The sequence below is a fragment of the Gavialis gangeticus genome, unplaced genomic scaffold, assembly GCF_001723915.1.
Source record: "Gavialis gangeticus isolate Ggan-Ray unplaced genomic scaffold, GavGan_comp1, whole genome shotgun sequence".
NCBI classification, from domain to species: Eukaryota; Metazoa; Chordata; order Crocodylia; family Gavialidae; genus Gavialis; species Gavialis gangeticus.
In genome coordinates this window covers 250,286-266,090 of record NW_017729012.1, presented here as the reverse complement: position 1 = coordinate 266,090, position 15,805 = coordinate 250,286, and the positions used below count along the sequence as shown (strand labels likewise).

General features: G+C 44.0%; 2 protein-coding genes across 6 annotated transcripts in view; both read right to left on the bottom strand.

Moving 5' to 3' along the window:
• LOC109293192 (smoothelin-like protein 2) overlaps positions 1–15,805 on the bottom strand; it is a 69,946-nt gene that overhangs the window by 39,205 nt on the left and 14,936 nt on the right. The window lies entirely within an intron of this gene.
• Positions 1,369–15,805, bottom strand: part of CPNE1 (copine 1) — a 106,775-nt gene continuing 92,338 nt past the window's right edge. For 3 of the 5 annotated variants that reach the window (XM_019510996.1, XM_019510997.1, XM_019510995.1), the window contains 5 exons: positions 15,339–15,393; positions 15,207–15,258; positions 13,696–13,829; positions 5,257–5,493; positions 1,369–2,751 (listed from right to left, as the gene is read on the bottom strand). In XM_019510996.1, coding sequence (XP_019366541.1) covers positions 2,635–2,751; positions 5,257–5,493; positions 13,696–13,829; positions 15,207–15,258; positions 15,339–15,393 — 595 coding nt within the window. In that variant the 3' untranslated portion in view covers positions 1,369–2,634. The remainder of the gene's footprint in view (positions 2,752–5,256; positions 5,494–13,695; positions 13,830–15,206; positions 15,259–15,338; positions 15,394–15,805) is intronic. The other 2 variants (XM_019510999.1, XM_019510998.1) reach the window with 2 other exon arrangements.

Below are 15,805 nucleotides of genomic sequence, written 5' to 3'. Positions count from 1 at the left end.
CTCACTCCCTGGTTGCCGTCTTGTGGCCGGAAGTCCCACCCCCTAACCTCTAATTTTTGCCACCAGAAGTCCCTCCCTTTGCCCCTGGAAGTACTCCTTTTAGCAAGGGGTTTTGCCATCTTGGAACCAGAAAAATACCAAATTATATTCTAAAAAATGTGAACATCTACATTCATTAATTAATTAAAAAAAATATTTTTGTCCTGGTTTACATACATTTGTGTAGTGTGCATAGAAGTGATTGCATAATAGCTTAAAATGAAGTGTTACTCTTGTATATTGTAGTGGGGTGGGCTGCATGGTGGGTAGATATAGCTTTGTGAGGGGCTGTGGTTGTGTGGGTATGTGGGGTGTGTCTGTGTCAGGTGGTGTGGGTGTGGGGTGAGGGAGCATGTGGGTATGTGTGTGAATATGTGGGGTGTAGGTAGATACGGAGTTTGTGGGGGGTATGTGCTGGGGGGTATGAGGGAGTGCAGGTGTCTGTGTGTATAGCAGTGAGGGGCATGGGTGCATGTGTATGGTGGGGTGTGGATGTGGGACTCACCGTATGAACACATACTCACACACGCTGCCCCTCCCTACACCCATACACATGCATGCTGCCCCTCCCTACAAAGCCCCCCCCCACCCCCAGCGTGCCCTGTACTCCCTGGTCTGGTGATGCAACTGGGAGCCATTGGAGCAGTGCAGGGGCAAGAAGGCAGTGGGTAGGGTGGGGTAGGGTAGGGCAGGGATGGGCTGCTTGGTCCTGCTGGCTCCTCCTGGGTCCTACTGCCTCTAGCTCCCATCATCTTTGACAGGCAGCCAGAAGCAAATAAACCTTAATTTACTAATTTTTTTAGGAGACCCGCAGGCTGGATAGAATGGGCTGGTGGGCTGGATTCAGCTCGTGGGCTGTATTTTGCCTGCCCCTGTCCTAAGAGAAAATTTCCTCAGTGCTGGTTCTTGTTGTGACTGTTTTTTATTAATCTTATTTACATTTTTTAAAATAGACATTCATGCTATTTTGGCACACTTTATGTTTTATAATAAACTCATTTTATTATCAATGCTCCATAATGACTATTATGGCAGAAGCATTACATGATTTGCTAAGTGCAGCAAATCAATTCCCCCAAAATATGCAATTTACAATATTTAAGAGGTTATCCTCAGTTAAGGTATCAAGTTTAAACCAAACCTAATATAGTCCCCTATTTCTGTGCAGCCTTCAATAAACCTCTACCAAGGCTACACAGCCCTGTGGGATTATCATGCGTTTAATGTAGTTTTGCCAACTACTTCATAGTAGGACCACCTCTTAATAGTCTGGATCCTGTCTGCTACCTCTGTGGTAATCCTGAACTGAAAAAATGACAGTAGGAAATATTTCAGGTACATTTAGCATTTTTAATGTTTGTAATTGCTGAATTGAGGAGAGAGACATTTATTCTTTCAGCTCCTATTGCTCAAAAGTGGCTATGAACCATGGAATAAAGTATGATTTTTTTTTTTAGTTCATAACAAAAGCTTCATGCAAAAAAGGCACATAGAAGTAATTATTGTAAAAAAGAAAATATAATAGAGGTTATTCTTGCAAAATCTGGTAACTAAAATATAATCTCTTTTAAAAAAAACAAACAAGCTATACTAGTAATACTTTATAAAGTTGCAATAAAAATTGTTAGTTTTTGCCTGATAATCCAGGCAACAAGCAACTTGGATGTAAATTGATATAAAAGGGTCTCACTTAAGTTAATCTGACAGAAAAGAAACTGTCTAGAACAGGGATTGGCAACCTACAACCTGCAAGTTGGATTCAGCCTGGTAAGCGATTTTACCCAGTCTACACAGCCTAGATATAATCAGCAACTCTACAGTGAGGCAGGGTTCACATGTGCTGCTGCAGCAGATGGTTCCAAAGCACCAGCCTGCTTTGGACCAAGCTGCCATTGTTTTGGCCCATTGATTCTGAAAGGTTGACAACCCCCGGTCTAGCACGATGAAGTGCAGTAAGTGTTGCATATTGGCAAACATGATCTTGCCATATTCCATGGAAACTTGTGTTCCTTACACTCATCATAGAAAAAAAAATGTTACTTGGATGGCAGTTTTTGGCAGACGGACACACCATATGGCAGGGGTTGGCAACCTATGATCCTTGAGCCAGATCTAACCTGCAAAGCCATTGGATCCAGTCTGCAAACATAGAGCCTTGGTGGCATTCAGCAGGTTTGGGGGCGCTTCCCCTGTGCTGTAGTAGGAAGTAGCAGCAGGGTCCTAGCACCCACCTTCTCCCTTCTACCCAAGCTGGGTCATTCCAGCCCGCAGACTGAAAAGGTTGCCTACTGTTGCCATGGGAGGTTTGAAATCAGGCTTACACCAAGCAATGAAACTAACCTGTTTTTGTGTTATTCTTGCAATATGGAGGTCAGTTTTGCTATTTCTATTGCAATAACTTACTTTCATTAACTCATTCTTCTGCTAAAAACCTGCCAGCAGTTGCATTTTTTTCATATTTATATTTTTCACTCCTAACATACACAGAAAGCCAAGGATATAAAACAGACACAGATCAGAAGTGATAGAGAAAAAAATATATGCAGAGATATTCTCCCAGTTTGGGGGGGAAGTACACAATGAGTATGGTCTAATTTATTCTTTCTTTGCTTCAGGTAGCTTTACAGGGGCCCATCCCTGCATCTTGTAATAGGACACCAACTGCTTAGGAACTTCAGCCAGGACTGTCTGGGAAAGAGCTTCCTGAGGAGCCTGTGGAGAGAGGGCAGTGTAAATAAACCAATGTTACAGTACTTAAGTGGCTCATTTATACATCATTCCCTTAATACAAGGAAGGGCCCATATCCCAGTGTCTCCAGCTTCAATTCCCATGAATTACTAGGGACTAAAGGAATTCTGAAAAATGACTACAGCACTATCAATAGAATGCATAAGGACACTTTAGATACATTTAGGAGCATGTATTTACTTTCTCTACCAGTGAATTGTTTGTTGAAAGAACTAAAACTTTGATAAGGAGCCCAGAAATCACCAGAATCAATCAGACTGTGGTTCATCCATATTTTGAAGTGGTCCTTCTGCTCTATTTAGCACTGGTGAGACCTCTGCTGGAGTAGTGTGTTCAGTTTTGGGTATCAGATTTCCAGAAAGATGTGGACAAATTAGAAAAAGTCCAGGAGGACAACAAATATGATTAGAGATCTGGGAAACATGACTTACAAGGCAAGGCTGAAAGAAATGCCATTATATAATCTGGAGAAGAGAGGGGGGAAATCGGTTACAATCTTCAAATACCTGAAGGGTGTTTAGAAAGATGGCAATAGATAGACTATTCTTTGTAGCCATGGGAGACAGGAATAGGAGCAATGGTCTCAAATTGCAGCAGGGGAAAATTAAGTTAGACGTTAGAAGAATTTTCTCACTCTGATCCTGGCTAAGCATTGGAACAGGCTACCCTAAGAATCTTTATTCTTGGAAGTTTTTAAAAGCACGTTAGTTAGACAAGCACTCGGCTAGGTTGGTTTAGTCAGGGACAGTCCTGCCTCGAGCAAGGGGTTGGACTAGATATCCTTCTGAGGTTCCTTCCAGCCCATTCTATCTGGTCAATGTTCCCTCTCTTACATCTAGCACCAGAGTTTGAAAAAGAGGTACTGGAAATCCTGCAGCTGGGGAAGTTTCTTTTTTGCCATTCAGATTCAGCTGGTGGCTTACCTCAGGGCATCTTTTCCATTATCTCCATTTTTTGTCCCTCCCACCCGCTCCTCCATATAGCAATCTGGATATTCTTGTTATCCAGATACCGTACTTCACACTGTATAAGTTGAGGTTTGGAACCAAAATATTTACCTTTAAATTTCTACCTCGACTTATACACCATATCAATACTTTTGACCCCCACCCCAGCATCACCTAAGCCCAGCCCTGACTTGACCCAACCGAACCTTCTTCACTTACTGACAGCATCCCTATTGCTGGAGACCATGGGACCTGGGCCTAGCCTGAGCATGACCTGTTGGCCTTGCCATCACCATGGAGATGCTGCTTAGCCAGGTGCTGAGCCCAGCCCCATCCCCTGCAAATGGCAGTGCCTGAGCCACACCACTGATCACCAAGCCAGGCTCTGTCCCCTGTGAGTGGCACTGGGCTCAGTCTGGTGCAATCCCATCCCCAGCGAGCAGCTCCAGGGTTGGTGCTCAGCTGACATGGCCCAGGCAGCACCACTCGTAGGGGATGGGGCCACGCCAGCCAAATGCTGAGCCTGGCTCCATCGAGAGTGGCACTGCCTGGGCCACACCAGCTGAATGCTGAGCCCAGCCCTGTCCCCTGCAAGTGGTGCTACTGCACGTGTTCACTCTCCAGGTGCCTGGCCTGCAGTGAGGGCGCACAAGGCCTGGTATAAGTTGACCTCATATTTCTGATCCAAAAAGTTAGGAGTTTCATAGATCTGGTGTTTAAGTTGACCTAACTTTTTGGATCAGAAAAATGGGGTCGACTTATATACAATGTTGACCACTCCACTGAGAAATATGGTAAATAAATGTCTCAGTCTATTTAAATCCTGCCTCAACTCTGGCCCTATATCTTGTAGCAGTGAAAACCACATGCTATGTTCTATGGAAAAAAAATTCCTTTTTCACTAATAATTTTTCTGCCTTTCAGTTTCATTTACTGACTACTTGTTCTTGTATTTTGAAAGAGAACAAACAGACATACCTAGCCAATCCTCCCTATAATCCTCTTTGTTATTCTATGTTTTTGTCACATGTCCTCTTATTTGTCCCTCTCTAGGGTAAACAGCTGCAGTCTTTTTTGGTCTTGCCCTGTGGAAGTCTCTCTGTCTCAAATCTTTTTGTTAAATTGCGAGTAAATGCTAATATTCACTTCAGGAAGAGAGAAACAAGCAACAAGCTGATATCTAGAATGGCTTGATGGCAAATCCTCCTGTTTTGTATGTAAAGACTAGACTAACAGGATAAATTTGTCGGTATAACTTAAGGTACTAATTCAAGCAGATGCAACTGTATTGATATAATCTCCCATGTGGGTGTACTTCATGCAAAAGGAACAGCTGCAAGAGTAATATGGAGGCCCACTTTCTGTAAAAAGGTTACCTGCTTTATGCATTAATCATATGATTAATAGGTTTCCTAGACAAATGCTTTCTCTTGGATCAAATCTGTAATAACTGTATAGAGTAGGCCAAGAATTAACAGGTTAGGTTTTCTTCTTAAAACATTAAAAGAAAAGGTAACTTACATTTTTGAACTGTCTGAAAGGCACAAACTGAACAATGTCTCGTGCAACTGGTTCATTTGTCAAGGACCTTAAAACACCATTGTCGCCATCAAGGAATTCCATGGCTTTGAAATCAGCATTGCCAACTCCAACAATAATAACAGACATAGGCAGCTTGGAGGCGCTAACAATTGCTTGCCTCGTTTCATCCAGATCGGTGATCTCCCCATCTGTGATGATCAACAGGATGAAATATTGCTGCAAAATATTAAATCATGCGATCAGCAAATTTAATCCAAATATTAGGTGAAGTGAAGTCTCTTCCTATCAGAAGGGAAAGCAGTTAGTTTTGTGAATAATGCAGAGGATCAAGCATTATATGAACTAAGTTATATTCCTAATTTTGTTTTTCACTATGTGATCCCCTGGAAGTTATTTTTCTTTTTGTACCTCAAATCTCCCATAAAGGTAGCATTAACATAATATTTCAGGAAGGGATTTTGAAGCTTAGTTCAAAGATGTTTATAAAGAACTCTACCTTGTGACCAAGTAGTTGAGACCATGCCAGTAATGTACCATGACAGCAAGCAAGTGGGCTGCAAAACCTGATACTGGATGCTGTTTTGCTTGCTATGGCTATTATTACATAAAAGAACAAAAGAACTACCATATTTACTTTGTTTTAAAGATGAGGGAAAACACCTTTTCTCTACTGTTGCAGGGAGCAGAATAAAGACCAATGGTCTGAAGTTGCCACAAAGTCTAGTTATCAGGAAAAACCTCTTCACTGTTAGAACAGTCAGGCAGTGGATTAGACTGCCTAAGGAAGCTGTGGAATCTCAATCACCAGAGGTTGGATAAGTGATTGGTCAGTAATCGTCCAAGAGGAGCTATGTCTGTAACAAGAAAAATAGTCAGAAGCCCAGGAGCTCCACCTCAACTCCCATCTCCCTGCCCAATGCAGATTGCTGGGAGAGTATAAAAACTCAGCAATCCAGACCAGGAGGACAGGGATGATCCTGCCTCAAGCACAAGAGTTACACTAGATGACCTACTAAGGTCCCTTCCAACTCTACTTTTCCATTACTCTGCCACTGGGGGGCTTGTATTTCCTGGTGGTCCTAGGTACACTGCCAGTGTATGACAAAAAGGTCTGTCTCTGACTGTGACAAGTACTAGATGCGATAAAGTAGGGGTGCTCCACCTGTGGCCTACAGGCCAGATACAGCTCTTGGAACCATGTCATCCAGCCAGCAGGGCTTCCCAAGGGTCTGAAAATTTGATATCAGGGGAGTGGTGGCTGCTCTCCTGCTGCCAAATTTGCAGAACTGTAGGGAGCCCTATGAACTGGATAGACTGGCCCTGTGTGCTAGATTAGGCATGCAGGGCAGGGCAGGGCAGGCCCAATCCTGGGAGTGGAGGGACAGCATGGGGCCCAAACCCTGTATGCAAGGTGGTGTGGGGCCCCAGGGCCCAATCCTAGTGCAGTGCATGATGAGTGGTGCACAGTGTGTGGCTGGGTAGGGCAGCACAGAGCACCAGGACCTGATCTCACTATCTGGGGCTGGGCAGAGGCAATGTAAAGCCTTATCTAGCCTGCAAACTAGCTCTGTGCCACTCGTCTGGCTTGTGGGGCCTAAAGGCTTTAGAGGAAGAGTACATGAACAAGGTGATGACCTGGTGGGGGATCTGCAGGTACAAGGTAACCTAGGGGATAATGACCATCAATTGATTGAGTTCACTATCCGGTGTAGGGTGGGGAAAAGTAACCAGCAGGGCAGGAGTGCTAGACTTCAGAAATGCTAACTTTAATGTGCTCAGATTAGTTAGTAAGGCATTGAAGATCAAGAGCATTGGCGAGATGGGAGTTCAGGAAGGGTGGTTGTTCCTCAAGGGAGCAATCCTTTGGGCAAAGAAGGAGACAATCCCATTGCACACAAAAGGGGGCAAAGGGGCCAAGAAACCCTCTTGGCTAAACAGGAAAATCCAGGAAAGCCTAGGAGCAAGAAAAGAGGCATACAGGCTGTGGAAGCAAAGGGTAGCTACCAAGGAGTATACCTCCTTGACTCCCTGCAAGTGCGAGTCAGTTAGGAAGGCCAAAGCAGCAATGGAACTCAGGCTGGCAACAAAAATTGAAGACAGCAAAGTCCTCCTTCAGGTATATAGGGAGCAAAAAGAAGGCACAGGGTAACATAGAACCCCCGCAGAACAGGCTAAGGCAATTGGTGACAGATAGAAGGGACAAGGCTGAGCTCCTCAATAGGTTTTTTGGCTCTGTGTTCCTGAACACAGATCAAGATAAATCTCCCAATTACATTATATATAGGCACAGGGGGAACACTAGCTCACCAATGGTCAGCACTGACCTAGTAAAGGGACACTTAGAGGGGTTGAATGTGTTTAAGTCAGCAGGCCCGCATGATCTTCATCTAAGGGTGCTGAAGGAATTAGCCAGTGTCATAGCAGAGCCACTGGCATGGCTGTTTGAGCACTCATGGTGCTCAGGTCAGGTCCAAGAGGACTGGAAAAGGGACAATGTGGTCTCTATTTTCAAGAAGGGGAGGATGCAGGTGCTTGTCCCATCTCCAGGTGCTTGTCCCGTCTCCTCTTAAAGACCCCCTAGGTAGGGGAGAGCACTACCTCCCTTGGAAGACTATTCCAGATTCTGGCAACCCTTTCTGTAGAGAAGTTCTTCCTGATGTCCAGCCTAAATCTCTCTGTCAGTTTGTGGCCATTGTTCCTGGTTATTCCGAAGGGCGCCCTGGTAAACACAACATCTCCTATTTCTTGCTGCTTCCCCCCACTGATGAGTTTGTAAATGGCCACAAAATCCCCTCTCCGCCTTCTCTTACAGAGGCTGAAGAGTTCCAGGTTCCTCAGTCTCTCCTCATAGGGCCTTATCTGCAGGCCCTTAACCATATGAGTGGCCCTCCTCTAGACCCTCTCAAGGTTATCCACATCCCTCTTGAAGTGCAGCACCCAAAACTGGATGCGAGCAGAGAGACTACTTTGATGTTGAACATATAACACTTTTGTTTACACTTTTCTGAGACATAGTTAACCCATTCCATTTGTGATCTAGTATAATTCTCCAGATCTTTTTCTGCATAACTGCTGTCCAGGCAGTCATTCCTCACTTTGTATTTGTGCTTAAGTACTACCTAAGTACCCTTAGGTACTTGTGCCCCTGATGAGTGAAATGGGACGGCTGATAACTGATGCTCAGGACCAAACTCCTGAATGAATACTTCACGCTGGTATTCTACCAATCCAAGGGTGTTAGCTTGCTTGACAAGATGCAGGATCATGGTGGGGGTGACCAACCTCCCCACAGTTGGTATAGATCTTGTGGGGGAGCACCTACAAAGGTTAAATATCTGCAAGTCAGCAGAACCAGATGAACTACACCCGGGGTTGCTAAAAGAACTGGCTGATGCCATTGGTCGCACAATGACAAAGTTATTTGAAGACTTGTGGCACTCAGGAGAGGTCCCAGAAGACTGGAAGAAGGCCTATTTGGTGCCCATCTTTAAGAAAGGCAGAAAGGAGGACCTAGGAAATTACAGGCCAATCAGTTTGACCTCAATCCCTGGTAAAATCCTGGAGAAAATTATCAAAGAATCCATTACAAACAGGTTAGCAGAAGGCAGTATTCTGAAGGATAGCCAACATGGCTTCATCACAGGCAGGTCGTGCCAGACCAACCTCATTTCCTTCTATGATCAGGTTACTTGCCACCTGGATAGGGGAAATGAAGTTGATGTCATATACCTGAACTTCAAAAAGGCCTTTGACCTGGTCTCCCATGAAGTCCTCATGAAAAAATTGGGAAAATGCGGCCTCTACTTTATGGTCTGGTGGCTAGGTAACCGACTCCACAGTAGGATCCAGGGAGTATTGATTGATGGAACTGAGTCATCATGGCGCAGGGCGATCAGTGGCATCTCTCAGGGTTCAGTACTCAGACTAGTACTTTTCAACATGTTTATCAATGATTTGGATTCGGGTATTAAAAGCAAACTAGCAAAGTTTGCTGACAACACCAAATTGGGGGAGCATGATCATGCTTGAAGACAGGCTGGCAATACAGGCTGACCTGGACAGGCACATGAGATAGGAAGACCTCAACCTGATGTCGATTAATACAGAGAAATGTAAAGCGCTCCATCTGGGGAGAGATAATCCACAACACACTTACAGGCTTGGCAGTACTATACTTGCTAGCACCACATCTGAAGAAGACCTAGGTGTCATGATACATAACAAAATGAACATTAGCCACCAATGCGATGCCGTAGCTGACAGAGCTAATTAAACACTGCCATGCATCTACTGAGGCATCTTGAGCAAGGTTAAGGATGTCATCCTCCCTCTCTACTCAGCCTTGGTGAGACCGCAGCTGGAGTTCTGTGTCCAGTTATGGGCTCTGCACTTCAGGAAGGATGTGGAGAAGCTCAAGAGAGTCCAAAGGAGGGCAATTCACATGATGAGAGGCCTAGAGACCAGGTCATACAAGGAAGCCGAAAGACTTGGGACTGTTCAGCCTGGAGAAGAGAAGACTCAGAGGGGACTTGCTGGCAGCCTATATCAAGGGCATACATCAGGGCCTGGGGGAGCATCTGTTCACCAAGGCCCTGGAGGGGAGAACAAGAAATAATGGGCACAAACTGACTGAAGATTGCTTCAGACTCGGCGTAAAGAAAAACTTCTTTACAAGTCAAGTACTGAGGGTTTGGAACAGGCTCCCTCCAGCGGTGGTACAGTCACCCACCCTGGTGATCTTCAAAAAGCATCTTGATGCCCATCTTGCTGGGGTCATCTGATCCCAGCAGTCTTTACTGCTCAAGTGCAGGGAGTCTGGGCCTGATGAGCTGTAAAGTCCCTTCCAGCCCCTAACAACTATGAAACTATAAGTAGTAGACTTGCACCTGTTGAACTGGATCATATTTATTTCAAATAATCCCTCCAGAATGTCTGGAGTATTTTGAATCCTAATCCAAAATGCTCACCACCCAACCCAGATTGGCATTATCTACAAATTTAATAAGTGTAGTATATTCCATCATTCAAATAATTTATGAAAGTATGTTAAGCAGTACTAGATGCAGGACAGGTGCCTGTGGAAACTCACTTGATAAATCCTCCAGTTTGACAGTTACACTACCTATATACGCTGATTTTTCAACTATTTATATAACATACATTTGTATATCTCAGAGTAGTTTCACCTAGATCCTATTTCCTTAGCTGGTTTATGAGAATGTCACACAAGACAGTAGCAAAAGCTTTACTAAAAATCAAGATACTTCACATCCACTGCTCTTTCTTATGTCCAAGGCATGTTCAGTCATAGAAGAAAATTACATTAGTTTGTTTTCTTGCCAAATCCCTGTCAGCAGGAATTTATGACATCATTATATTTTAAATTTTTATAAACTGATAGGTTTATTGACTATTTGTTCCATTGTGTTTCTGGGAATTAGGAAGGCTAATCTACACTACAACATTTTGAAAGAACTTCAGCTCTGCAGTTGCACTGAAACTGCAGACTCCTTTTTTTTTAGCTGACATTTAGCATCATCTCTACTGAATCAAGTAAAGTTTCTCTTACTGGTGCTGGGTTGTGCTGATGCAACAACACTGCTTCTGCTCCAAAGCTAGCACTGGGTATCTCTACACAATGCTGCCTTGTGCCATATAGATACACTGACAGTACTCATACTTTGGACCTCTATCTAGGGGTGCTGGAATCCTATCTTAGAAGGGAATTAAACTCTTGATTTTCACTTTCTTCATCTCACAGGATTGCCCAGCACAGGCTGAAGGTATGTGAAGATACTCGCATGCCTTTTGCAGGCTACCACAAGGAGAGCTGTGTGGCCAGTGGCATCCTACAGGGTTTAATTCTTGGCTTTGTGCTGTTCAACATCTTTATCAACAATTTAGATGAGGATGTGGAAAGCATGCTGGCCAAGTCTGCAGAGGAAACTAAGATATGGGAAAAAGCAGTCACACTAGAGGATATGCTGTAGATCCAAATGGACCTGGACACACTGGAAAGGTAGGTGGAGCAGAACCAGATGCAGTTCAATAAAGATCAATGCAGAGTGCTTCATCTGGGGAGGAGTAACCCACGACATGAATATAGGTTAGGAGGAGATCTTGTGGCCAGCACGCTGGTCGAAAGGAACCTTGGGGTTATGGTTAGTCACAGGATGAACATGAGCTGTGAGCGTAACACTGTAGTCAACAGAGCTAATAGCATACTGAGATGCATTAGCCCAGGGGTTTTCAACCTTTTAAAATCAAAATACCCCTGGTGGCTGTATGTAGAGTGAGGTGGGGTGGGGTGGCATGCAGCCGGATGCGGAGCAGGGAGGCAGGGATGGAGCACGGGCAGGAGGGGATGGAGCTCCGCCGCCTTCCAGGAGCAGGAACGGGGCAGGGCAGGGAAGCTCACTGAGCTGAGGTGCGGGCAGTAGCACCCCTCTGCAGGGGAGAGAAGTTCACCAGGCTGGTAGGTGGTGGTGGCTGCTGCCACATGTGAGCTTCCCCGCCCTGGCCCTCCTCTTGGAAGGTGGTGGCGCTCCATCCCCACCGCCCGCACATACGCCGTAGGACTGTTCCAAGTACCCCCATTAGCCAATGCATTGTGAGCAGAGCTAAGGAAGAGATATTTCCTCTCTACTCAGTGCTGGTGAGACCCCAGCTGGAATACTGTGTTCAGTTCTGGGTGACACACTTCAAAAAAGACGTGGAGAATCTTGAAAGGATCCAGAGAAGGGCCACAAGAAGGATTAAGGGCCTGGAGGACAAACCTTGTGAGGAAAGACTGAGGGATCTGGGACTGTTCAGCTTGGGGAAGAGAAGACTGAGAGGGGACTTGGTGGCCATCTATAGTTATGTAAGGGGTGAATATTGGGAGCTGGGAGAAAAACTATTCACTAGGGCACCCCAGGGGACAACAAGGAACAATGGCCATAAACTGTTAGAGGATGGTTTCAGGTTGGATGCACCGAAGAACTTCTTTACAGTAAGGGTCACCAGAATCTGGAATAGATTTCCTAAGGAGGTGGTGCAGCCCCAACCTTGAAAGTCTTTAAGAGGAGACTTTCTGGGATCCTTTGATCTCAGCAGTATTCCTACCCAGAGCAGGGGTTTGGACCCAACAATCTTTTGATGTCCCTTCCAGTCCTTAATTTCTATGATTTTCCAGGGATCATTTCATGCCCTAGTGGTACTAGCATTGAATAGAGATAAGTAGAACCAGCAGAAGCATGCAGATGTGCATATGCTGGGATGGTCTGGTAGCAGCATGAGACGAGTATAGACAGGGACCAAGGCTGACTGCTTGAATAATTCCTTGAATTCCTTTTTCTTTTTGTAAAGACAAGCAAACAGTCTTATGAAACACTACGAATCCTCCACAAGTTTTCAGACAGAATTGCTAGCATCTCTTAGGTTGGTTCAGCCAGATCCCAAAGTCCTCTCAGATGAAATTGATCAGATCAAGCTAATTGAAAGACACTTTTATAATTTGTTCCTTCCCTATTTTAGCCTGAATTTTTATCCCTTTGTTGTTGATTTTGATTGTGCTAGTCGGCTTATCACCCTTAACTTTTTTGTGATGACTAAAGTAAAAGAGGCATCAACACTTCCACTTTCTCATCATTGATTATTAACTTTCCCTTCCCCCACTAAGTAAGTTGGCCGACTCTTTCCTTGGTCTTCCTCTTACTACTCTTCCTCTTAGTTAAAGAGTACTTTCTTATTACCCTCTATGTCCCTTGCTAGTTTAGTTGCATTTCATTTTGTGCTTTGGCCTTTCTGATTTTGTCCCTACATGCTCTTGAAATTCTTTCAACTTTGTATAAAAAGTTAGTGCTTTTCACATAATTCCTTATTGAGTTCCATATCTCTGAATGGCTCATGATTTAACTAAGTTGATTCAACTAAGTTGGTCTCTAAACTTTCTATCTTTATTTCTTTAATAACTAACTAAACTTTCTATCTGTCCTTCTTTAATAAATTGCTAACATTGCTCTTTAGGCTTTTATATATTCAGCCTATCATGATAGAAGGACACATGGTCAAGCCTGGTCATGCCAACTGTGATTACACATAGTTTTTCACTGTAAAAGTGTTTGCAAACTTTTAAAGGACAACTTCATTATGTTATTCTGTCATCCTTTGCCAAACTGTAGCACCTCCAGGGAAGGCTGTAGCAAGATTATAGCAACCTTAGTGGAACAGGACACATCTAAAAGCTGATGTGGGTCACAGAGACCTCCTGCTCAGAAGTAAGCAGAGCCAGGTTGCCAAAGACACATAGGAAATATTTACAGAGATGTAAGCACATAGGGGGATAGCAAACTAGAAGGGCCTGAGTTAAGGAGAAATTACTGCACTTTCATAAAGGGAAACTGAAAATGTCAAACAAATGAAAGTCCATGGACTCACAGCAGCTATCCTTTGTTGTGCTGCTTGAGCTGCAAATCTTGCCACATGGTTTATAATAGGAGAGAAATTTGTTGGTCCATATAGTTGGATCTGAGGCAGTGCCTGCCGATAAGCATCCACAATTCCTTGGACACCTGTACAACAAGAATATCTGACTTACCACAAAAAGTTTTATATTTCAAGTATCTTGCTAATTCTTTCACAAACATAACAACATGTACAAAGGATACATTAACAGTTAATTTGTATGTAGAAAGCCATAATGGACAGATTATAAAATAGCAGACAGTGCTATGCGTGGCAGGGTAGTATTGAGTATGTAATGTGCTATTAAGCATAGCCACTGGGAATCTGCAGAGAAAAAGAACGGTGCATGGCAGATTCTTCCCTTCCTACAGTCTTCATTTTTCCCCCCAAACAATGCAGTTCCTGTGACTTTATGATATAAGGGAAGTTTTTGAGCAAGATACATTGGTAGGGTGGCCACCATCATGATGTGATTTATGCAAACCCGTATGACCTTACTATTACAATAAATGTATATCAATTTAACTAAAATCAGATTTTAAGTGCAGATGTATGGAAGCAATGTAGACACTCAGGTAGGTATGTTTCCACCAGATTATTCCTTGCTTGTATCAGTTTAGTTTCCTGCTGTCTGCCACCCTAGCTTAAATTGTGCAGGTGCAATGTCAGCTTGAAGGGGACAGCCTTGAGATCTGCAAGGAAAGAGACTGTAGAAACCTAATGGGCAACAGTATTTGCTCTAGGAACATAAACCTGGATTCTAAGAGTGAACCTCCCAAAGGTTAGTTTTCTGTTAATTTCAAACAAGAGAGAAAAAATGCTTTAGTATTATGGTAGGACATGTTGCTTAGAAAGTCTCTATTCTAAGACATTTATAATCCATTTAAAATAAAGAATAAGTATTAACAGGAGCTCAGAAACAAGCTACTGTTAACAACTTTAGGGAACAGAGAAAATAGCATCAATATTTTTAAGGCATGAACATTTAAGTATTCTGAATATCAACTACCCATATCCATAAACTGAGAGCCCTAACAATTCTGGCAGATGTCCAGCTAGGATTACTCTACAGTGCATTCAGAAAGCATGACTGCAACGCAGGTACACATGTGTGCCTTTTTCTTTAATCTACCTAGCATGGCTAACAAGAACAGTGAAGATGCAAGTGCACAGATTTCAGCATGGACTTGGAACCCAAGTGTTTAACCAGGGTTACCAGCAGCCTTTGACAACCCACAGCAAAATCTTCATTGCTACTGGTGCCCAAATTCGATTAAAGTTAGAACAGGTACCCATGTTGCAATCCCACCTAGTAAATACGCTGCCAACATGCCTTTTGACTCATGTAGCTTGTTTTAACAGACTTGTTGCAAAAAGAGGAGGACTGTTGTCCCACTTCTGGTTTTTGTTACGAAAAGGAAAACATAAAACTAACCTTCAGTCATTCTGTTAAAGAAATATTATCAATTAAAAGAAATGTTTACCCTCACAATAGGGGTTGTTGGGATTAAAGTTCAAGGCAAATTCATGAGATATCTGGAAGAGAGAACAGTTACAATCATTTAATAAGATGCTGACATGCACAAAAGTTGTTGCCCGAATTCTGAGATGCCTACCTGGAAGTTTGGAGGAACCTGAGCTCCAAAGCCAAATGCCGGAAACAACTTATCTCTGAAAAAGAAAGGAAAACAATGAGAAGTTTGTAAGTTTACTAGCCAATTGCCCATCAAGTATGACCAGGGGGCCGGGGCAGAGCACATGCTGCTGCTGCTCTGCCTCTGGCCCTCAATCCCTGTTGACATGGCGGCTCCATCCCTGCTGTCCCCCTCTGCCTCCAAGGAGCAGGGCTAGGGCCAGTGTTGTGTTTTTTTGTCATTGTGGCTTTTTTCCTTTTGCATCTGTTGGATGCTGCGGCAAGGCTGGATCTGCCTCCAGCCCTTTGTGCCCTCCCTCCCCCGCCATGTCCAGCCCCATGTGCCAGAACAGGGGGGCGAGGCCAGCAAAGCTGGCCTTGCCCTTCTGCTCGGGGCCCTCAGTCCCCACTGTCATGGGGGGAATGTGGGGGGGTGGAGGGGGGAGGCAG